The sequence below is a fragment of the Arvicola amphibius genome, chromosome 17, assembly GCF_903992535.2.
Source record: "Arvicola amphibius chromosome 17, mArvAmp1.2, whole genome shotgun sequence".
NCBI classification, from domain to species: domain Eukaryota; kingdom Metazoa; phylum Chordata; class Mammalia; order Rodentia; family Cricetidae; genus Arvicola; species Arvicola amphibius.
The window spans coordinates 31,877,679-31,901,235 of NC_052063.2; the positions used below are offsets into that span (position 1 = coordinate 31,877,679).

Below are 23,557 nucleotides of genomic sequence, written 5' to 3' on the forward strand. Positions count from 1 at the left end.
CACTGTGTAGCTCTGGCTGTCCTGGAAGACCAGGCCGGTCTCAAACTCACAGAGATTCCTTTGCCTCTGCCTCCCGAGTGTTGGGGTTAAAGGAGTGCGCTTAAACTATTCATGCCGGGCGGTGGTGGTGCAAGCCTTTAATCCCAGCACTCGGGAGGCAGAGGCAAAGGTTTCTATGAGATCGAGGCCAGCCTGCTCTACAGCGTGACTTCCAGGCCAGCCCGAGCTACAGAAGACCCTGTGTCAAAACCAAGCAAACACACGACAGACTCTGGTTACGAAGTCTCTTCTCTCCATAAGGAAACTAATAAGCACAGCCTACCCTGACCACAAACCACGCAGAGGGAGTCTAACCACCGCAGGGCAGACGCAGGCGCGCTCGCACCACGTGCTCCGGCGCAGGCCAGCCATTGGTCGGTCTCCCGCCGGGGGACGTGCCCTGTGCGTCTGGGGGCACAAGATGGCGCTGCCCTCTGCACGTTGCTGGAACTTGTACCGCTGGGGAGCCAAGCGATGGGGGGTCCCTGCCGGGGAAGCCCGGAGAGGTAGCGTTCTTTCTTGTTACTCTTTCACGCCAAAGTAGTTAACGTGTTATTCCCAGAGCGCGCTCAGAGAACCCCATTTCCTCATCTCCACCCCCGCCCCCCCTCCCAAGTCTGCCTTGGTCTAGCAAGATTTCAAACTTGGGACACCAGTCTGTGGCTTCTCTCATCCCCCGGTCGTGATTTGCGGCTCCCGGGGCTGCTATACTAAAGCCACATCTCTACTCTTTCCATCTTAACATTTGACTTTTCCCGTTTTCCCGTCATCGCCTCACTGCTTCAGATCAAAACCAGCCCTAGGTTCTAACCTGTCACTACCCATTCCTATTTTTTAAATTTTTTTTCCCTCTGCCCTCAGGCATCAGTTTCAAACTGGAAGAAAAAACTGCCCACAGCAGCCTGGCACTCTTCAGAAGCGACACGGGTGTCAAATATGGCTTGGTGGGATTGGAACCCACCAGGGTGGCCCTGAATGTGGAGCGCTTCCGGGAGTGGGCAGTGGTGCTCGCAGACGCCACAGTCACCAGTGGCAGACACTACTGGGAGGTGACTGTGAAGCGCTCCCAGCAGTTCCGGATAGGAGTGGCAGATGTGGACATGTCCCGGGACAGCTGCGTCGGGGCTGATGATCGTTCCTGGGTGTTCTCCTATGCCCAGCGCAAGTGGCACAGTATGTTGGCCAACGAGAAAGCCCCGATTGAGGGAATTGGGCATCCAGAGAAAGTGGGGTTGCTGCTGGACTATGAGGCAAAGAAGCTGAGCCTGGTGGATGTGAGTCAGATCTCTGTGGTCCACACGCTACAGACAGATTTCCGGGGCCCAGTGACGCCGGCTTTTGCCCTCTGGGATGGAGAGCTGTTAACCCACTCAGGACTAGAAGTGCCCAAAGGTCTCTAATGTGGCTGTTACCTAAATCCCTTAATCATGCTCACAGTCGGCTTTCTGTTCAAAGGGTCTAAAGCTGTTGTACTTTGTCTCAAGCGACTGGTAGCCCTCACAATTCAGTCGGGACCCTTTGTGCAATATTTGAGTCCTCTTCCTCCGGTCCCTACTCCGCGGAAGCTAGGTTTACAGCCAAACTTTGCCCTCACATTACTGCCAGTTTCCCAGGGCACCGGGTGATCTCCTCCAGCTGCTTCCTTGGGGCCCTCTATTTGTGCCCAGGTATCTTAGTTCAGTCATGGGGTCCTCTTCCAGCCACTACCTCTCCTTCCCTTATCCACATGTAACTTGTTTTGGGGGTTCACCAGATTCTCCAGAGTAAATGCTTTCTACCTCTGGCTGGAGGAGTGGTGGCCTTTTCTCTGATGCACCTGAGTCTTGGGTTCTGGCTCCCTCCTTGCTGTATTGACCAGTAGGTCAGAGCCACATACATCAGTCCCACGCAGATGGAGCTCTCCACACACCTCTGATACCCAGCCAGTGTGTCAGAACCATTGTGCCAGTTACAGCTGTGACCAGAGGGGAAGAGACACGCGGGGGACATGCGGGGCTGTAGTGCCAGAAACTCTCTATCTTTGAGAAGTTCCAGCTACATTATCTGCCACAGTTGGAAGCTCCAGAGAGAAGAGGGAGTTCACACAACCCATTTTAGAGCCCGTTCAGACCCAAAACTCCCATCTCACTTGGCCACAGAATATACTTAATCAAAGCAGTATTTGGGGTTGAGGGAAACCTGGTGGAATAGGTGGATGTGTGTGTGGAATATATATTGTTTGGACTTTGTCTGACCCCATGGTTCTGTCTTATTCTATTACCTATGATGGTAATGAAATTGGATATCTTTAGGGGAGAAAGAGACTAGACTTAGGAAAAAAAATCATGTAATTAAAGTTTATTTCAACACAAAATACTTTCTCTGTCTATAAAATCGCTGTCAGTGGTGGCAGCATGTCCTGCTAAGGGGACAGATCTCTGCAGATTTCTAGGCCAGGCGCTTTGACTCTGCCTGCTTCTCTTACTCTGTGGCAGATACATGTGCCAGGTGGCTACAGGGACGTATCTTGTTCTCATAGTAACTTCTTCAGAGAGGAACAAGGGACCTGGGTAAAGACCTGGGCTACTTTTGAGCGGATGAAGCCATTGCACTACACCTTGAGGTGTCTATGGGTAGCTTCTACTGCAGGTGTTCACAGAGGCGCTTTTGTGTGCTATTTACTGGGTGATGGAGGGTTTTCTCACAAAACACTGGCCCGTGTCACCACATGGCTGTGTTGATCCCCACTGAAGCAGCTTCCCACAGTAATTTTGGTGGCTGTGCATTAAATGGATGGCCAGCTTTTTCTTGAGCAGGGACTGCCCCTGGCCTGCGCTTATACCATGCTTTCTAAGTTCTCTTTGGACAGGGTCTCAGCTGCTGCTTCAGCCTGAGTCTCAGAGAGCATGTAGGAGTCATGGTAATCTTGGAGCAGTTTGACCACCTCTAGGTGTTTGAACTGCACAGCGTCATCCAGGGGAATGTTGCCCCACCTGTGAGAAACAAGGATCACGATTAGGCAAAGAAGACATGGAGCATGCCATAGTTGTGTGTCTGTGCACGGTGGCTGCAGGCCAGCGGGGTCACCCGCCTTCCCGTTCTCACTACCCCTACTCACCTGTCCTTGACAAAAGGATTCACTTTGCAAGCCTCGATCAGAAACTTGACGACTTCAATGTGTCCTAGGAATAGGGGCAGAAGGGAAATGAGAGTGCCCAGGCCTGACCACTTCGGGGGACCCTTGGTAGCTGGAGTCTGTGCCAGAGGGGAGGAGGTCCCGGACATTTCCTCCCTGCCAGCATCTAGTTTCAGTCAGTCAGGAGAGGTGCCCGTAGGCAAAACTGGCTGTGCCCTTTAAGAGCACAATGATAGGGGTATGCCTGGTGGAAAAGAAGGGTCTCATACTCTGCCCTTCCTCTTTAACCCTTTATTATTATTATTATCATTTTAAAGATGTATTTATTATGTATACAGTGTTCCATCTGTGTGTATGCCTGCCAGAGAGGGCACCAGATCGCATTACAGATGGCTTTGAGCCACCATGTGGATGCTGGGAATTGAACTCAGGACCTTTGAAGAGCAGGCAGTGCTCTTAACCACTGAGTCATCTCTCCAGCCCCCTCTTTAACCTTTTAAATACCTTCAGCTGCAGCAACATGCAGGGCTGTGCGGGAATCATAGTCTTTCTGCTCCATATCCATGGCTGACAGAGCAAACCTGAGGGGGTGGAAAGCAGCTTGGGTTACCCACATCGGTCTAGAATCTCTGGATGGATTCATACTGGTGATCCATTTGAGGCAGAGTCCCCACTTCCAAGGACTAAACTTATCATTCCCAAGTCAATCACAGTGCCTGCTGTAGCTAAATTCTTAACCTAAGGCAGGTGCTTTGATTTTATTTATTTATTTATTTATTTATTTATTTTTTTTTTTGGTTTTTCGAGACAGGGTTTCTCTGTGGCTTTGGAGCCTGTCCTGGAACTAGCTCTTGTAGACCAGGCTGGTCTCGAACTCACAGAGATCCGCCTGCCTCTGCCTCCCGAGTGCTGGGATTAAAGGCGTGCGCCACCACCGCCCGGCTGGTGCTTTGATTTTAAAGCAACAAACAAATCCCTAAGGCTAGAGATGGTTCAGTACAGTGCTTTCTGGGGAAGCACGAGAAACTGAGACCGAGTTTGATTCACATAACCCACATTAAAACACACATACAAACCAGGCATAGTAACACTCGCCTGTAACCAGACTGGGTGGGAAACAGACAAAAGTCCAGGGAACTTGATTTGTTGAGCTCAAGGCCAGTGAGAGACTGTCTCAAAAAGCAAGGTGGATGGCCCCTGAGGATTGACACCTGAAGGTGTCCTCTGGCTGCCATGTACACACACCCACAAATGTGCAGCTGCACGAACAGGTGCATGTACGCTCGCACACACACACACACACACACAGAGTCACACACACACACACGAACACAAGCAGGTATGCGCTCATCTAAATTGCAGTGTATCCGCTCTAACCCTAAAACTGAAGCGTTCAGTAGTTTGCTATGCTGAGTCCCTAATAAGGTATCTGACCCAGAGTGCCCCATCGCATTTATTTAGCCACAGTAGAATTACCTTCGAAGAGCTGAGACATCTCCACTATATGCAGCAAATAACAGGTTCACCACGGTCTTGTTCTGAAACATACATTGTACCCACCTGGGATTAACTGTGGCTTTGAATCCACCCATGTCCACCCCTACGTGTGACCCTCTCCATTAACACTTCACCAACGACCTGGCTGAAGTGTCACGGGATGTTTTGTTTTGAAATACCCTTTAGGCTGCCCGGGTTTTCCTCACCCTGACTTCTCCTCCTTCTCGTCGTGGGTCTAACTTCCGCGTACAGTGCCGCAGGTTGTCATAGTTGTGGAAGTTAAAGAGTGACACCAGCTTCTAGAATTAGAAGCCAAAGGAATTGTTTACTTATCCCTTGCCCTTTCTAGGAGCTCAGATTGCTTTAACTATAGTGGCTACCATTAATTTAATTTATTCTTTTTTGTTTGTTTATTTTTTGAGACAAAGTTTCTGTGTATTGACCAGGCTGTCCTGGAACTTTCTCTGTAGACCAGGCTGGCCTTGAACTCACAGAGTTCTCTGCCTCCCGAGTGCTGGGGTTAAAGGCATGCGGCACCACGCCTGGCTCATTAATTTATTCTTTTTTTTTTTTTTTTTTTTTTTTGGTTTTTCGAGACAGGGTTTCTCTGTAGCTTTGGAGCCTGTCCTGGAACTAGCTCTTGTAGACCAGGCTGGTCTCGAACTCACAGAGATCCGCCTGCCTCTGCCTCCCGAGTGCTGGGATTAAAGGTGTGTGCCACCACCGCCCGGCTCATTAATTTATTCTTAAAAAGTATTAAACGCAGAACACTTTACCTGGCAGAAGTTGATGCCCCTTTGGCTGTTCCCCAGCTTGTCTAATGGAGGTGACAGACACATCATCCCCATGACATTGGGCACAACCAGGAGGATGGCTCCAGACACAGCTGACTTGGCTGGCAGACCCACCTGAGGAACAAGGCGGGCTAGTCTAAGTGACAGCATGGACAAGTTCTCGGCGCTTTAGTTCGCCTGACTGCTGTCTTCTCCTACCATGCATTAGTGTAGCAGGAAATGCTTGCTAAGACACAAACAGCACTCTGCTGGGGGTGGTCTCAAACTAGGAAATGGTCCCCAGCCCTCCCTTTAAAAAAGGATTTTTACAGCCGGGTAGTGGTGGCTCACACCTTTAATCCCAGCACTTGGGAGGCAGAGGCAGGTGGATCTCTGTGAGTTTGAGGCCAGCCTGGTCTACAGAGTGAGTTCCAGGACAGGCTCCAAAGCTACAGAGAAATCCTGTCTCGAAAAACCACACACACACACAAAAAAAGGATTTTTACTTACTTTAATTTTCCATATATGAGTGTGTGTATGTGCACCACATGTGTGCCTGATGCCCGAGGAGGCCAGAAGAGGGCACTGAGCGCCCTGGAACTAGAGTTCCAGATGGTCCTCTCCCAAAGCAGCAAATACTCTTAAATACCCAGCCATCTTTCCAGCCCCAGGAGACCGTCTCTCATTCAACCTTTACTGTGGTGGTAGGAGATAGGCAAAGGGTAAATAGGGGCCCGCGGGATGGCTTCTCAGGTAAAAGGGGGGCCTCCTGTGCAAGTCTAGCAACCTGCGTTTGATCCCCAGAACCCACAAAGGTGTAAGAGAGGAAAAACCTCCACACATGCACCACCATGCATACACTGATGATAAATACATTTTTAAAATTTAAAAATGGGACCTGGGGACAGGAAAGATGGCTCAGTGGTTAAGAGCACGGGCTGCTCTTTCAGAAGGCCAGGGTTTGGTTCTCAACAACAGCATGGCAGCTCACAACTGTCTGTAACTCCAGTTCCAGAAGATCCCACACCCTCTTCTGGCTGGTGTGAGCACTGTATGTACATGGTTTACAGACATACATGCAGGCAAAACACCCATACACATAACTTAAAAATAAATAAAAAACCCATATTTTTTGAGACAAGGGTTCTCCATGCATCCCTGGTTGTCCTGAACTTGCTCTGTAGACCAGGCTGGTCATGAACTCACAGAGATCTGCCTGCCTCTGCCTCCCAAGTGCTGGGATTTAAAAAAAAAATAAATTATTTTAAAAGGGGTGGTGGTGAGATCTGGAGAGGTGGCTCAGTAATCAAGAGCCTGCACTCTTCTTGCAAAGAACTCACGTTCAATTCCAACTACCAAAACTGACAGGCTCACAACCAGCTGAAGCTCCATCTTCGCCAAGGGGAGGGGAGGATTCTGGCGGGGGGGGATTCCCAATACTTCTAGCCTCAGTGGGCATCTTCTGTACATACTCCCCCATAATAAAAAACAAATCTTTAAAAATAGATGAAATAATTAAAGCAAACACTGAGAAGAAAAGGACTAGGGTGCTCTGAATAGAGGTGGAGGTGGTTTTCTTTCATCAGAAAGAGGGTGCAGTTCAGAGGCACAGCACTGGCTGGGGGTGCAGTTCAGAGGCACGGCACTGGCTGGGGGTGCAGTTCGGAGGCACGGCACTGGCCTGGGGTGCAGTTCGGTGGCATGACACTGGCTGGGGATGCAGTTCAGTGGCACGGCACTGGCTGGGGGTGCAGTTCAGTGCACAGCACTGGCTGGGGGTGCAGTTCAGAGGCACAGTATAGCACTGGCTGGGGGTGCAGTTTGGTGCACGGCACTGGCTGGGAGTGCAGTTCAGAGGCACAGTATAGCACTGGCTGGGGGTGCAGTTCAGTGGCACGGCACTGGCTGGGGGTGCAGTTCAGTGCACAGCACTGGCTGGGAGTGCAGTTCAGAGGCACAGTATAGCACTGGCTGGGGGTGCAGTTCGGTGGCACGGCACTTCCCTACCATGGTTAAGACCTAGGTTTGATCCTCAATACCCAATCAAACAAGAAAAAAGACCAGGTGTGAAAGTGTATGGCTGTAGTTCCAGTACTTGAGAGGTTGAGGCAGGAGGATCACTGTGAGTCTAAGGCTACAAACAAATCAACCATGCCTCTCTTTGGAAGTGACGTCTAAGATGGGAGTCAGCTATGTAAAGGGTCTATATGTTTAAGGAATGTGATGTGTTTGGCAAATTTCCCTAAGGATTTTTAGCCTGGCTAGATGTTTGTGAAGGAGGCAGGGGTAAGCCTCACCCCACCCTCCCTTCTTGGCCCCGCAATCACGGCAGGTGGACAGCAGAGCCGGGGACACTCACATGGAAGGCGAACTGGCCAGAGAAGTCATACATGCCGCAGGAGTGCATGAGGCTGAGGGTGTTCCGCACGGCTTCAGCACTCAGCACGCTCTCGCCGGTGATGGGGCAGATGCCACCGTTGGCGAGAGTGGCGGCCATGACGCTGCCTGATTCGCAGGTGACCTCCACAGAACACAGCTACGGGAACGAGAGGGGTCAAAGGGCAGTGTCGGCATGAGCACAGCAACCAAGAGAGATGTTCTTGACATCGAGAGGACCACCAGAGAGAAGGGTCTCCCCCGTAACCCAGAGAACCCGGGGTGTTTGTGTACCTGGAAGTAGAGATCCAGGGCGGCCATCATATCCACTCCCTTGGGGAAGCACTGCAGGGAAGGGGGGGGGGCAGTTCCTTCAGGACGTGATCACACAACATCTCCAACCCCTCCGGCTAGGCCTAGCCTGGCAGCAGAATCCCCAGGGACTTCTCTGCTGGCCTTTCCCAGTTACCTTCTTTTCCTTGAGGTAATAGCCAATGGCGTAATTCCGATCCCCGGTTTCCTTCTCTGACTGGAATCTGAAACAGGTACCAAATGTAGCGTTTGACGTTGAAGAGGCAGGAAGAGGGAGAAGGGGGGACCCTGCCTTTCCTGGGGTACACCACTCTATTCGCCTGTGTCACACTGAATCAGCCCCCTTACAGCGTCTCACAGAATATTAGTGGGAACTCGTGAACCTGAGCAAACACTCTGTGTAGCTTTGCGGTAAGATGTGAACAGACCAAACAAACCCACCCAAAGCTGTCTAGCCGTTCTGTCTAGGAAATCTGGCACGGTTTTCGGCTTTGAGTCTTAACCAGGGCTCAGGCACAAACTCTCACACTGCCTTTCTCATTATACGCGGATCGAAGTGTGTCGCCATCTCTCCAAGCAAATGGATGTCCATAAAGGGGCCCGGAGGAAGCTGGGAGGCCACCCCCCCTCCTTGAGTTCCTTCCTAAGAGAGTATCTGTTCTTTCCCCTCCCTCTTTAGCTGCCCCACCACGCGCACCTATACGTAACAGTACAATGCACTCAGCCAGTCCTTACGTGGCATTGCTGAACCCCATGAATTCATTCCCAGCCATCTTGTTCAGATACTGCAGTACCTGGAAGGGAAGGGGGCCGGAGTGATGCCTTCTGACTAAAGAGCCCTAGAAAACACCGCTCAGGCTGGCAAGCCACTCTGAACCCCTCCGTCCTCATCCCAGCTTTGCCCAGGAGAGCAGAGATCTCCAGAGGCTGAAGCCAGCGGGTGGGTCCCTCTCCCCTGGAGGTACCGCTTCTACTCTGGGTTGGTGAAGCCTTTGGCTTAAGCCAGGCACCAGAGGCAGCTGTAGAAGACAGCAGCCATGGGAAAGGCAGCAAGACGTGGCGTGCAAAGAACTTACAAAATCAAACTTCTCGGCTTTGTTGCAGTCCATCTGCAGAGAGAGAGAGAAAGCAATCAGTATTCCAGGCCTAGACAGACGGCAAACAGAAGGGTCACAAGGGCACTGTGGAGCTGGCGTGTTAGGCTAGCCTCGCTACTGGCAACGTTACATTTTACAGTGTTAAATGTAACAGACAATGTTACATTTTTGCTGCTTCTGAGACAGCTTCATGTCCAGGCTGGTCTGAGTTAGTCGTGGCCCTGTGATCCTCTGGTCTCTGAGTAGCTGGTGTTATAGGCACGTGTTCCTTGTTGTTTAACTAGCTGAGACCTTTCTGCCTGCAGGTCTATGTCTAGTAACAGAGAAAACCAAACTATTGACCAGTCTGGTGATGCATGCCTGTATTCCCAGCACTTCAGAGGCTGAGGCAGGAGGATTACTGAAAGATTTCAAGGGTAGTTTGGGGGTACACAGAAAGATCTTGCCTCAAAAAAACAAACAAAAATTTAAATTATCAGAGAATGAGGATTCAGATAACCTCACTGCATCAATCAGCTTCCTCCATCCCCGGTTTCACTCCCCTCCCACCTCACCCCTCCCCCAGCCTCACCTCCTCCAAGCCTCCCCCTCCCCAGCCTCACCTCCTCCAAGCCTCCCCCTCCCCAGCCTCACCTCCTCCAAGCCTCCCCCTCCCCAGCCTCACCTCCTCCAAGCCTCCCCCTCCCCAGCCTCACCTCCTCCAAGCCTCCCCCTCCCCAGTCTCACCTCCTCCAAGCCTCCCCCTCCCCAGCCTCACCTCTACTTTTTAGCCTCAATCTCAAGCCCTCATCCCTGTCTCCAGTCTGGCCCTATCCCTCACCACCACCATCCATTTTATTTATTTTTTAGTAAAGGTCTCATGTATCCCAGACTAGCCTTGAATTTATGATTTTTCTACCTGTACTTCCCAAGTTCTGGCATTACAGGTATATGCTACCATGGTCCAAATCTCTCTCTCTTTTCCAGGAGAGGGTTTCTCTGTGTAGCCTGGCTGTCCTGGAACTTGCTTTGTAGACCTGGGAGCCTTGAACTCAGAAATCTGCCTGCCTCTGCCTCCCAGCAGAGAGATTAAAAGTGTGCACCACCGCCTCCCAGCCCCCACTCACGTTCCTTACACCCCATTAGCCTTACTCTACCCTGTACCTGATTCCCATACTCTTGGGGACAGAAATGGGATGTCTGTTAATACTCAATTACATTGATAAATGATTTTCTTCTATTACCCGGATTGAAACTAGGACTTCAGGTATGTTGGTCAAATGCTCTGCCACTGAGCTACACCCCCCAGCTATACTGATAAATGAAACAGAAATCATTTCTTTTTAGCGGTGCCAGAGATTGAACCGAGGGTCTCCACAGACTGTGGGGGCAAATGTTCTACTACTGAGCTTCATCCCCAGCTCCGAAGCAGAAGTTTAGCTTAGCTGTGAGTCAGGTTCACCACGCTGATTTAGATGAGATTAAGATGAGACAGACCCCCAAGACGGGGCTGCAGACAAAACTGTCATGGAACAGCCAGGCACATTTGCCTCGGTCCCTCCCCCCCATCCATCGCTTCCTGCATATGTCAGCTATAGAGTCAACACTCCGGGGACTCTGACACCTGAGCTCCTGGGGGGAAGGGTTCCTAACACCACCTTCCTCAGGAGGGGTTGTGATTGGCCCCATGGTGTGGCTGCCCACGCTGCTCCCAGGTTCTTGCTCAAGCCTGGGAGAGCTGCAGCTGAAGAGCCTGCCTGACACCCCTTGCTCAAGGCCAGCTCGCAGTTCCAGGTGACGTGAACAACTGCCCTGAACTGGCCATTCACCCTTTTCTCAGTGAGTCTCTCACCCAGGAGTGGCCAATCAATGCCTGATGGTGTTGTCCTCCCCCTGCCTTTGGCATCTGGCTGTTGGTCCCAGGCAGGGGTCACGACCTGCTCATTTCTGTAATGGTCAGAGCTCTGGGCTGCAGAGCTATAGGCGGGGGCAGGGAGGACGAGGGACGTGATGTGCGAACTCTACTGATATCCATAGCTTACAACATCTGGCTTCCTGTTGTACTTTTCCATGCCTCTTATTAACCCTCAAAGGACCGGGTACCCCGCCAGTCTCCCTGGAGAGATGAACAGATAAGGATGCAGGAATAAAAGGATGAGAGACTATTACCTTTCACAGGGTGAGACTTGTACTGACCTTGATCAAGGAGCTGACAACGATGGCACCGGCATTGACCATGGGGTTATGGGGGATTCCTGGGGAAACACAAACCAGAGTCTTGTTGGCCACTAACGAAAACCTGCTTTATATCGCTCCCATTCTGAAGCTAACAGGGGTTGGCTCTGGCTCCTACCTGGATGAGAGAAAAGGCAAAGAAGAATGGGAGAAGAGAGCTGTAGGGCTAAGGGAAAGCGTGCGCCCTGGAGTTGCTCACCTTCCTCGTTGAGGGACAGTTTGTTATAGCGCAGACCGCTGGGTTCCTTGCCCACAAACTTGTGCACGTAGTCAGTGCCTAAGGTGCTCACAGAGATGGCGTAAGTGAGGGGCTTGACACAGGACTGCAGGCAGAACGGGATCTTCGTGTGGCCCACAGAGTGCCTGGAGAAAGAGAGGGTCCATAAAAGGGGCTGGGCTTCCTTCGCCTGCGCCCTTCAGCACCTCCCTCTCACCCAGCATCTCTTGGTGTTTGCTTGTTTAATGTTTATTTATGTGCACTGGTGTTTTGTCTGCATGTATGAGGGTGTCGGGTACCCTGAAACTGGAGTTACAGACAGTTGTGAGCTGCCATGTGGGTGCTGGGAATTGAACTTGGGTCCTCAGGAAGAACAGCCAGTACTCTTACTGTCAAGCTCTCCAGCCCCCTTGTTTGTTTTTGAGGCCAGGTCTCTCTACAGAGCCCTGGCTGTCCCAGAACTCGCTCCGTAGACCAGACTGGCCTTGAACTCAGAGATCCTCCTGCCTTTGCCGTCCAGGTGCTGGGATTAAAGGCGTGCACCACAAGGCCCAGCGTCACCCAGGATCTTACCGCTGACCATCCACAGTGCACAGGGAGACACCCCAAAGGTCTGGGTTTGACTTGGCCAGCTGAGGGATGTAGGCTGCCACCTGGGCATGAATAGGTAGAGAAGGGGAGAGAGGTGAGGACGGAGAACAGTACAGCTGTGTGGTAGAAGCTGATATTCTGTCTCCTCCGGCAGACAGTCCTTCTGTGCGCTGCTTCCAGAAGCACCCAGGCCCTCAGTCCCTGGCAACCCTACCTCTGTAGTCCTAACCATGGCGGAATAGCAGGAAAGCCCATGGAACATTAAAAACTGGCAATTCTAGGGCTGGGTTTTCAGGTCCACTCCCTATAAATCTTGAAGGCTCGACTGAATATCTTTACTTTGAAACAGAGTCTCCCTAAAGAATCCAAGCTGACCTCAAACTTCTGTTTCTGCCTTAACCTCCCGAGAACTGGGATTATAGGCCTGTGCCACAAAGCCTATCTTCTGCCATCCATGTCCACAAAAACCTAAGGTCTTGCCACATGCTATTAGAATACACGTAGAAACACATGAAGCCGTGTCCTTGTTTCTGAGGCTCTGCTTCTCAGCCTGTATCACTGAACCTCAGCCCCAGGAAGTCTCTGAGAAACAATGTGTGTCTAGCCCAGAGCCCCCGCCCCTCCCTCATTCCCCGGCCCTCACTTTGCCCCCAGTGAGCTCTTGGCATCCTCAAAGATGCGATCCACGTGGCCCGTGAACTCCTCGAAGTCGGGGATGACAAACTTCTTTCGGAACGCCTGAGTCAGGAGCACAATGTTGCTGCTCACACACCTGGATCCCAGATACGAGTGTGTTAGGGGCTGCAGAGATACACTAGGCATGGGAACCACACAAGCTGGGGATAAACAGGACTGTGAGCGTTCGTCTGGTTTCAGACCAACAGCTGTGTGACTTTTGGCCGTCATTTTATCTCATGAGATTTAAATTCCCTAACCTCCAAAATGAGGGGTTCTAAAGACATAGGAAGATATCCTGAGACATTATGAGAAAAATACTAAAATCAGAAAAAGCATAGCCTATGGGCTTTAGCGTTGAGAAGTCCTAATATATACAGCCATAAGTGTATGTGAGCATACAGGGCATTTTCTAGAACACACTCACTAATCTGTTAACAATGTTTACATCTGGGAAAGGGGCTAGGACTGAGTAGAAAAGAACATGTATTTCTGTATTATTTTTCATAATGAGTATGCATTGCTTGTATTATAAGTAAAACAACATGAAGAACTGAACTCCTTAATTCCCAAGACTCTTCTTCCTACAGAACAGCTCTGGGGGCAATGCTCGTTTCTGGGGCTCTCACTTTTGGAAGAGATCTCGGTCCAAGAGGCCACCATTGTTGGACTCTTGGACCATACGTTGCATCTTGCTCATGCAGTCCTGGAAGCCGCGGGTCTGACGTTTGTAGTCCAGTGGCCTTCAGGGCCTTTGGGGGAAAGAAGAGGCCTGGTAAGGTCAGCCAAGGACAGCAGTCTATTCCTCAGTCTTTCCCAATAGATCCCAAATCACCCACCGCTAACTACCACAATCGGTAGAACATGGTTTGGGAACTAAGCAAAGGGACTGGAGCAGCTCTTGCCACTTTTCATGAGAGGTGTTATCATCTGGACTTAGGGGAAGGACGATGGCATTGGCTCATTGGCCCAGGCAGCCATCAGTCCTCTGTATTGTTCAGTGTTCACATAGCAACCCTTAGCTAACCTATACTTTGTCAACCAGCCTTTTCTCACGTTCCAGAGCCTCTAAGGAGCCAGGGTTCTCTGGACAGGCAGACAGCCACTTACGGTAGTGAACTTGTGGATGGGGATCCGTTCCTGTCCCTCAGCAATGGTGTAGAAGAGCAGATCACCGAGGCGAGGCAGCATGCCGCTGTCTGACGCATCACTGGGGGGAAGAGATGGGAAGGCGGGGGCCTGAGGATGCTCCGTCTCCTCCTAACTCCACCTCCGGCACGAGATGTGAATCCTACTCTCAGATTTCTTTCCAAAGCTCTAAACTTTCAGACCTTCATTTCAAGCTGTCTAGATAATTCCACTTCCAGACGTCCCACACACCCTGAAAACTGAACGCACCCAGCAAGAGCTGTCTCTGCTCACATATTTCCCATGAGGGGCCGGTACACAAATAACACCGGGATGCCAAGCTGCACTGCGGAACTATTTTGATTCTTCCCTCATTCTGTGTCTATACTGAGTTGGTCACAACACTCGACGAATTCATCTTCATTTTTCTTAGATCCCCCCTCTTTCTCCTGTGTCCTGGAAAGAGTCCCTGCTTTGTTCCCATTGCTATGTGACTTAGGCAGCTCGATGACTATTGCTAGCCGGCTTCTGCTTATCTATGAGACGAAGGTAGGAATGCCTCCTTTACACAGGTGGTGTCAGGCTCAGGACCACACTCCATGACAAACAGACGGAAAGTAAGCCAACCATCAACTTCCTGCCTGTCATCTGCTACGATACTCCCCTGCCCTCCATGCCAGCTGTCCTTCTGAAACTTAGCAATTTTCCACTCAAAACCCCAAAGCCGGGCATGGTAGTGCATGCCTTTAGCTTTTAATCCCAGCACTCAGGTACAGGCAGGTGGATCTCTGAGTTGAAGGTGTAGACCAGCCTGGTTTACACAGCAGGTCCAGGACAGCCAGGGGTACACAAAGAAACCCTGTCTCGAAACAAACAAACAAACAAACAAACAAAAACCTGTGGTACAAACAGGGTGAGGTGATATATTCCTGTAATCCTAAAACATGGGAGGTGGAGGCAGGAGAATCAGGAGTCACCCTCAGCCACATAGTCAGTCTGAGGCCAGCCTGGGCTGTCCGAGACGAGACTGTGTGCAAACCAGAAACAAGTGGCTGGAGAATGTCTCAGCAGTTAAGCGCACCTGTTATCCCGCAGAAGACTCACGTTGGGGCGGGGGGGGGGGGGAGTCACTCACAAACCCCTGCCAGTTTCTTCAGGGGATTAAATGTCTTCTTCTGGCCTTCATGAATAACCCTCCCCAATAAACAGGAATAAAAATAAGGACTAAAACAAAAATATCAGTGCCATCCAGGCATGGTGGCACATACCTTTAATCCCAGCACTTGGGAGGCAGAGGCAGGTGGATTTCTGTGAGTTTGAGGCCAGTGTGATCTACAGAGGGAGTTCCAGAACAGCCAGGGTTACATAGAGAGACTCTGTCTCAAAAACAAACAAAAAACCTCCCACAAACCCCTCAGTGCCTACAGATTAAATTCCTTTTATTCCAATCTCTTCTGTCTTTTCCTTCCTTTTCCTTTACAGTAAAAATGCTTTATTTACCAGCCCCAAGTCATCGTGTGGGCCAAGTGATGAACCAGGACCTAGCTGTGAGTTTGGCCTCAGGGCCTCTCGCTCTGACTCCGACAGACAGCACTCTGATCCTGTGCACGCTGCCCTTCGGAGTGCAGATGTGGGAATGCTGGCTGCTGTCCTCCATACATTGACCATGCACCTGCCTGGACTGTCCCTGTAAGCCAGTGCTGCTCATCTTTCTCTCCCTAGACTGAGCCAAGGGCCTAAAGCACATGGGTCTTCAATAATAACAACCAACTTGCATTACTAGGAAGGCCCTTAGACCCCAAAGGTCTCCCCCACTGGTATAAAGCTTCTAAAATATCTAAAGCAGTCATTCTTAACCTGTAGGTCGTGACCCCTTTGGTGTCAAACCACCTTTTCCCAGAGGTCATTGGAATTAGATATTCAGAACATAGATATTCAGAAGATGGAAAGATCTCCAATGCTCATGGATTTTTAGGATAAACATAGTAAAAAAAATGGCCATCTTACCAAAAGCAATCTAAAGATTCAACAATCCCCATCAAAATTCCAACATGTTTTTTACAGACCTTGAAAGAATAATACTCAACTTCATATGAAAAAACAAAAACCCAGGATAACTAAAACAATCCTGTCCAAAAAAAAAAAAAAAGAAAAAAGAAAAGAAAAGAAAAGAAAAGAAAAGAGAAAAGAAAAAGCAAACTTCTGGAAGTATCACCATCCCTGATTTCAAACTGTACTACAGAGCTACAGTAATAAAAACTGCATGGTACTGGCATAAAAACAGACAGGTTGATCAGTGGAATCGAACTGACATCCCAGATGTAAATCCACACACTTACAGGTACCTGGTTTTTGATAAAGAAGGCAGATATATACAATGGAAGAAATAAGGCATCTTTAACAAATTGTGCTGGTCAAACTGAATGTCAGCATGTAGAAGAATGCAAATAGATCCATATCTATCACCCTGCACAAAACTCAAGTTCAAGGAGCTCAAAAACCACAACATAAATCTAGATACACTGAACTTTATAGAAGAGAAAGTAGGAAATAGCCTTGAATGCATTGGCACAACAATTTCCTGAACAGAACACCAATAGTGTGGGCTCGAAGATCAACAATTAATAAATGGGACCTCATGAACGGAAAAGCTTCTATAAGGCAAAGGGCACTATCAATGGGACACAACGGCAGCCCACAGAATGGGAAAAGATTTTCACCAACTCCACATCTGACAGAGGGCTAATATCCAAATATATAAAGAACTCAAGAAACTAGAACAAACAAACCAAATAATCCAATTAAAAATGGGGGTATAGTTCTAAATAGAGAGTTCTCAACAGAGGAATCTCAATGGCTGAGAAACACTTAAATGTTCAACATCCTTAGCCATAAGGAAAATACAAATCAAGATGACTTAGATTCATTCTTACATCTGTCAGAATGACTAATATCAAAAAAAACACAAGTGACAGCTCATGCTGGAGAGGATGTGGAGCAAGGGGGACACTCATCCATTGCTGGTGGGAGTGCAAACTTGTACAGCCACTTTGGAAATCAGTATGGCAGTTCCTCAGAAAATTGAGTATTGATCTACCTCAAGATCCAGCTATTCCACTCCCGGGCATATATCCAAAGGACGTTCCAACCTACCACAAGGACACTTGCTCAATTATATTCATAGCAACTTTATTCAGAATAGCCAAAACTGGAAGCCATCTAGATGTCCCTTCGAACTGAAGAATGGGTAAGAAAATGTGGTACATTTGCACAATGGAGTATTACTCAGCTGTTTAAAAAAAATAACATCATTGCAGCCAAATGGATGGAACTAGAAAAAAAAATCACCTGAGTGAGGTAACCCAGACCAGAAAGACAAACATGGTATGTACTCACTCATAAGTGGATATTAACTGTTAAGTAATGATAATTGTGCTACAATCCAACAGACCCAGAGAGGCTAGTAACAAGGAGGGCTCTAAAGGGGACACATGGACCTCCTTCAGAAGGGGAAATAGATAGAGTTCATGGCTGGACTGGAGGCAGGTGGGGATGGGAACAGGAGAGATCGGGTGTTGGGGAGAGATGACTGGAATTGGGAGTCATTGGGGGGGGTGAGGTAGAAACCCCCCCTGGAATCTATAAAAATGACCTTAGTGAAGACTTCTAGCAGTGGGGGGGGGGGGAGGCGCATGGAGCCTGAACTGGTCATCTTCTGTCACCAGGCAAGGCTTCTAGTAGAGGGGCTGGGGCATCAACACAGCCACAAAAGCTTCAACCTACGATTTGTCCTGCCTGCAAGTGTGCTGAGGTAAAGGAGGCGCAGAACTTGTAGGAGTAACCAAACCGTGACTGGAAAGTTGAGACCCGAGCCAGAAGAGCCAGTGTCAACCCATGTTTGACACTGCCTGAATGGTCTGGAACCAGATGCTGGACAAGCCAGAGACCTAGTATAGAACCAAACATGACCGGCAAAGCAAGTTCTATGCTATTTTGCCTGTCCTCGTAGACCAGAGCCTAGCATAATCGTCACCAGAGAGGCTCCATCCAGCTACTGATAGGAGCAGATACAGAGACCCACAGCAAAACAAACAGAACTTGGGGAACCCCAAAGAAGAGGGGAGGAAGGATTGTAGGAGCCAGAGAGGCCAAGGACACCTCAAAAACACAGCCCACAGAATCAACTAACCAGGGCTCACAGGGGCTCAGAAAGACTCCATCTGACAACCCTGCATGGGTCTGAGCTATATCCTCTGCATATCTGTTACGATTGTGTAGCTTGGTCTTCTGTGGGACTCCTCACAGTGGGAGTGGGGGCTGTCTCTGACTCTTTTGCCTACTTTTGGAAACTTTTTTCCTCCTACTCCTACTGGGTTGCCTTGCCCAGCCTTGATATGAGGAGAGGTGTCTAGTCGTATTGTAACTTGTTATGCGACATTTGGCTGATATCCCTCAGGGGGCTGCCCTTTTCTGAAGGGAAGAGAAGTGTAGGGATGAACTGGGAGGAGTGGAGGAGGGGAATCTGTGGTTGGGATGTAATGTATGAGAGAATAAATAAATAAGGGAAAACACAGATATTTACTTTATGATTCATAATAGTAGCAAAATTATAGTTCACCGAGTAGCAATGAAGGAAATTTTCTGGTTGGGGGGGTCACCACATAAGGTTTTGTATTAAACTGTATTAAAGGGTCCGCAGTTGGGGCTGGAGAGATGGCTCAGCGCTTAAGAGCACTGGCTGCTCTTCCAGAGGTCCTGAGTTCAATTCCCAGCAACCACATGGTGGCTCACAACCATCTGAAATGAGATCTGATGCCCTCTTCTGGCCTGCAGGCAGACATACAGACAGAATATTGTATACATAATAAATAAATATTTAAAAAAATAAATAAAGGGTTGCAGTGTTTAGGAAGGTTGAGAACCTCTGCTCCAAAGACCTCCTGGTCCATCAAAAGTTCTCCTCTTAATATTATCATACTTAGAAAACATTTTCTTTCTTTCTTCTTTTCGAGATAGGGCTTCTCTGTGTAGCCTAGCTGTCTTGGAACTCACTTTATAGGCCAGGCTGCTCTCGAATTCAGGGATCCAAACTATGTCTGCCTCCCAAGTGCTGGGACTAAAGGCATGTGCTGGCTTGGCTTACAAAATTGATTTTAAGGTGGTTCCATCCAGCCCCTGCTGCATTTGAACTTGAAATGTAGTCGAATCTGATCTTGCCCTACTTCTCCAATGCAAGAACTCTACAGTCACACACCACTAAGTTAGGCTTAAATTTGTTTGTTTGTTTTTCAAGACAGGGTTTTTCTGTGTAACCTTGACTGTCCTGGAATTCAATCTGTAGACCAGGCTGGCCTCGAACTCACAGAGATCCGCCTACCTCTACCTCCCAAATGTTGGAATTAAAGGTGTGTGCCACCATACCCGGCTAAAAGAACTACTTTGAGCTGGGCATGGTGGCTCACGATTTAATTTAACTCCGGAGGCAGAAGGAGGCGGATCTCTGTGAGTTTGAGGCCAGCCATGGCTACAAGAGCAAGTTCGAGGACAGTCAAGGTTACACAGAGAAACCTTAGTCTTGGAAAACAACAACAAAACAAAACAAAAACTATCTTTGTTTTCTTGTGTGGTGCTAGGGGTCAAACTTGTAGCCTGAGGCATGTCAGGCAAGTGTCCTACCACTGCTGCCCCATTCCTAGTCCTGAGAAACACTGTATCCCACTGTGTCCAAACCAGACAACCAGACAAGAGCCAGATCCTTTACAGCTCATTCACCCAAAGAGCTGACTTCTGGAAATGTGCCCTGCGGATGTACAAAGTAACGTCTTCTCGGATGCCCCACTGTATTGTGGGAGGACTTGTCCAGTATGGGAAACATATCCTCATAACTCCATGGGTCTTGGGAGACCGGATCAAGGAAGGTTCCAGGCCAACTAGGTCTACACAGAAGTTCCAGGCCAGGCAACACTACTACTAGAACCCTGTCTCAAAAACGAAGAAGAGGTATGTGTAATCCTAGCTCTCCGGAGGTGAAGGCAAGTTCAAGGTCTCCCCTATATAGAGTTTGAGGCCAGCTTAGGCTATATGAGACTGTTTCAAACAAAAAAATTACTGGGTTCCACATTCAATTTCCATCATCCATAGGACCACTCACCAGGGGATTGGACATCCTCTCCTGGCCTCCTACAGACATACATACTGGTAAAATATCTATACACACAAAATAAACATAAAACTGTAAACAAAGCCATTTTAAAAAAACTGAATACAGGGTGACGCAAGACAACCAGCAGGAAGCAGTGCTCGCCTGCAGCCCTGGAGACCTGAGAAGCCACGTAAGGTAGAAGGAAGGAGGGGAGGGAAGGGGGAGGAGGGGGGAGGGAGGGGGGAGGAGGAGGGAAGGAGATGGAAATTTTTAAATAAAAAAAAAAAAAAGGTAGAAGGAAGGAACCAGCTCTAGTTACCCACTGACCACATGAGCACGAGGTTCACTGGTACTCATACATATACGGTAGTTAAAAATCAATTAAAAATAAAACTCATAGCCGGGCGGTTGTGGCACACGCCTTTAATCCCAGCACTCGGGAGGCAGAGGCAGGCGGATCTCTGAGTTCGAGGCCAGCCTGGTCTACAAGAGCTAGTTCCAGGACAGGCTCTAGAAACTACAGGGAAACCCTGTCTCGAAAAAAACGAAAAAAAAAAAATAAATAAAACTCATATGTGCAAGATATAGCTCACCAAAGAAAATATTATAATTCTACACTTGTTAAATTATATGCTTATATAAAACCTATATATGGATATATCACAGAATTAACTATTTGCAGCTCTGGCTGTCCTGGAACTCACTCTGTAGATCAGGCTGGCCTAAACTCACAGAGATCCACCTGCCTCTGCCTCCTGAGTGCTGGGACTAAATTTATGCACCATCATGCCAGGCCTGGTGCCCTGAGAGGTCAGAATAACCCAGATTCCCTGGAACTAGTTACGGATAAATGTTAATCAGCTACGCTGGGAACTGAAGCTGGGCCCTCTCCAAGAGTATCAGGAGATTCAGGACTGGAGCGATGGCTCGGTGGTTAAGAGCGCCTGTTTCTTACAGAGGACCTGGGTTCAATGGGTGACTCACACCCATCTATAACTCCATTTCCGGGGATCCAACACTCTCCTCTGAGCAGGCATGAATGCAGTACACAGACATGAGTAAAGTAAAACACCCTTACACAGCAAAATAATAATAATAATAATAAATTAAAAAACAGGAAACAACAAAAACTTCATAAAACCAGGCAGTGGTGGCACACACCTTTAATCCCAGCACTCGGGAGGCAGAGGCAGGTGAACCTCTGAGTTAGAGGCTAGCCTGATCTACAGAGCGAGTTCCAGGACAGCCAGGGTCTACCACAGAGAACCTTGTCTTGAAAAACAACACCCACCAACAACACAGGTGTTACACCACCTTGCCTGGTGGTAGGAATTTTTATTTTTAAATGTTTTAAAAGATTTTGTTTTGTTTTTGAGACAGGGTTTCTCTGTTTTAACATTCCTGGCTCATCCAAACTCACGCGATTAGACCAGGCTGGCCTCGAACTCAGAGATCGCCTGCCGCTATGCCCTCCCTAGTGCTGGGATATTAAAGGTGTGTGCCATCACAGCCTGGGCTTTAAAAGATTTATTTTATTGTATGAATGCACACACACGAAAGCCTGGGAGTTACGGATGGTTCTGAGCCATCATTTGGGTGCTGGAAATCAGACCCAGGTCCTCTACCAGAGAAACAAGTACTCTAATGACCGGGCCACCTCTCAGGCCCTACACTAAGTATTTTAAAGTAATCTGAATTACAAGGTATTCCCTTTTTGCTGACCTCCTTTATCCTCCCAACAGGGAAACCCCTCATAGTATCACACTCCCAGGGCCCATGACTCTCCAATACTGTCAACCCTGCGGCTTGGGCAGTAGGGGAAGCGGGGGCGGGGAGGGCGGTCGACTTCCTGGGTTAAAGATGGGCCCTAAAGGAAAAAAAACTCTTCAATTCAGGGAGACAGAGCAACTTAATAGCTCTGACTCTGGTTTGGAAAAATCTGTGTCTCACGATTTTCCTCATTTACGAAAATCAACACATTCAACGATCAAGTTGGAAACTTGTTATGAGTGTTTTGCCTGCATGTAAGATATTCTACAGCTACGCTCTGCTACAAAACCACGCCGGACACATACGCACAGAACGTGCGCATCAGAAATGACGCTCACCACACATTACCCACTGACGACACGCAGAAACAAGAAACACCACACAGACAGACTCAAGTGCACTTTGGCCTGGGAGGAGCTGATCCATAACCCACTACCTTCCCTAAAATACCGGGACCAGAGAAGAAAGAGGATGCGGATGGGTAGGTGTGCACCAGGCAACACTCGGCGCCCATCCGCTTTCCCCATACGTACGCACCTTGGACAGGCATCATCTCGAAGACCGACCTGCCCAAACGCCCTCCCGGGCGGACGGCACCTGACCGCCCGAGCGCGGCGGACCCAAATCCCCAATCTAAAGGAAAGGCATCGCAGGCTAGTGAGCTCGGAGAGGAGACGAGATGCGCTCTCTGGGCAGGGCACTCCAGCGAGCTAGCGAGAACGACAAGTGGGAGTGGGAGCCAGCCTGTCCCCTGCCCCTGTCCCGCGAGCCTTACTGATCCGTGTGCTGCGGGCTGGTGGCTGTGCGGCGCGGCCTCACTGAAGTGGTACCGGACGCCCCGCCTAGGAGCGGGCCCGGCTCGGGTGACCCCAGCCTCCCCGCCGGCGGTGGCTGCCCGCGCGGCTCAGCGCGTTCTGCAGAACCCTCATGGAGCGCATGCCCCCGGCGCGCCAGCCGCTCTGCCCGGGCGCCTCCAGACGTGCGAGCGGTGGCGAGGAGGGAGGGGTGGAAGAGTGACGGGCGAGCCTAAGGAGCGGGGGAACAGTTGGGCGGCCAGCCGAGCCTGGAAGGAAAAGGGCCAGCTGGGTGGGTGGGGTTGGCACCAGGGGAGGGGCCAGTCCCGTGGCGACTCCGATCCTGCAGTGTGCACCCATCGCCCTGGTCGCCCCCAGCCAGGAGTGCAGCGGCCACCGGTGAGCAGCGGCTGGAAGGCGCTGCGTGGGAGAGGGCGGGGCCTGGAGTCAAGACGGACAGGGCCCATGGCCAATCATCGAGAAGAAGAACCCTGGGAGGCGGGAGAGTCAGGTCCCCCGCGCCCACGGACTCCGGGGCGCGTCACTGGACTGCGGTGGTGGGGAGAGAAGCCCCTCTCTCTGCGCCGTCGGAGCTGGGGGAGAAGCGGCAGGGCTGGGAACGATGGGATTCTCTGGTGCAACTGAAAAATGTTACTCGAGAGAGAAAGATCAGAGCGAGCGGGAAAGCAGGAGCTACCTAGTGAGAGGGTGGCGCACCGGAGGCGTGCGACGTTCGGAGGCCAGAAGCGGCCCGTGCGCTGTCACTGCTGTGCGGGCTGCGGACTCAGCACCGCGTCACGGATGCCGCTGCTGGCGG

General features: G+C 49.9%; 2 protein-coding genes across 2 annotated transcripts; one reads left to right on the top strand and one right to left on the bottom strand.

Annotated features, from left to right (window-relative positions):
• The first annotated feature begins 419 nt into the window (after positions 1-419).
• On the top strand, positions 420-2,392 carry Spryd4 (SPRY domain containing 4). The gene is made up of 2 exons (XM_038314404.2): positions 420-545; positions 901-2,392. The coding sequence occupies exons 1-2, from the start codon at positions 461-463 to the stop codon at positions 1,437-1,439; spliced, it is 624 nt and encodes a 207-aa protein (XP_038170332.1). The 5' UTR covers positions 420-460; the 3' UTR covers positions 1,440-2,392.
• A 144-nt stretch (positions 2,393-2,536) lies between these two features.
• Positions 2,537-23,120, bottom strand: Gls2 (glutaminase 2). Its single transcript, XM_038314403.2, is given in 22 exon segments — positions 2,537-3,011; positions 3,137-3,200; positions 3,659-3,735; positions 4,631-4,692; positions 4,858-4,950; positions 5,428-5,559; positions 7,784-7,960; positions 8,095-8,145; positions 8,270-8,336; positions 8,848-8,906; positions 9,189-9,221; positions 11,385-11,443; positions 11,623-11,786; positions 12,214-12,293; positions 12,875-12,894; positions 12,897-13,003; positions 13,536-13,615; positions 13,617-13,658; positions 14,017-14,116; positions 22,722-22,738; positions 22,740-22,803; positions 22,805-23,120. Coding segments are annotated over 22 exon segments (2,001 nt in total). The 5' UTR covers positions 23,101-23,120; the 3' UTR covers positions 2,537-2,854.
• Between the last annotated feature and the right edge of the window lie 437 nt (positions 23,121-23,557).

What these genes read in the sequence shown, in the direction of transcription:
- Spryd4 (XM_038314404.2), top strand. Translation starts at nt 461, where the DNA reads ATGGCGCTGCCCTCTGCACGTTGCTGGAACTTGTACCGCTGGGGAGCC. An exon ending in TGCCGGGGAAGCCCGGAGAG is followed by an intron (nt 546 to 900) that starts GTAGCGTTCTTT and finishes CTCTGCCCTCAG; the next exon opens with GCATCAGTTTCAAACTGGAA.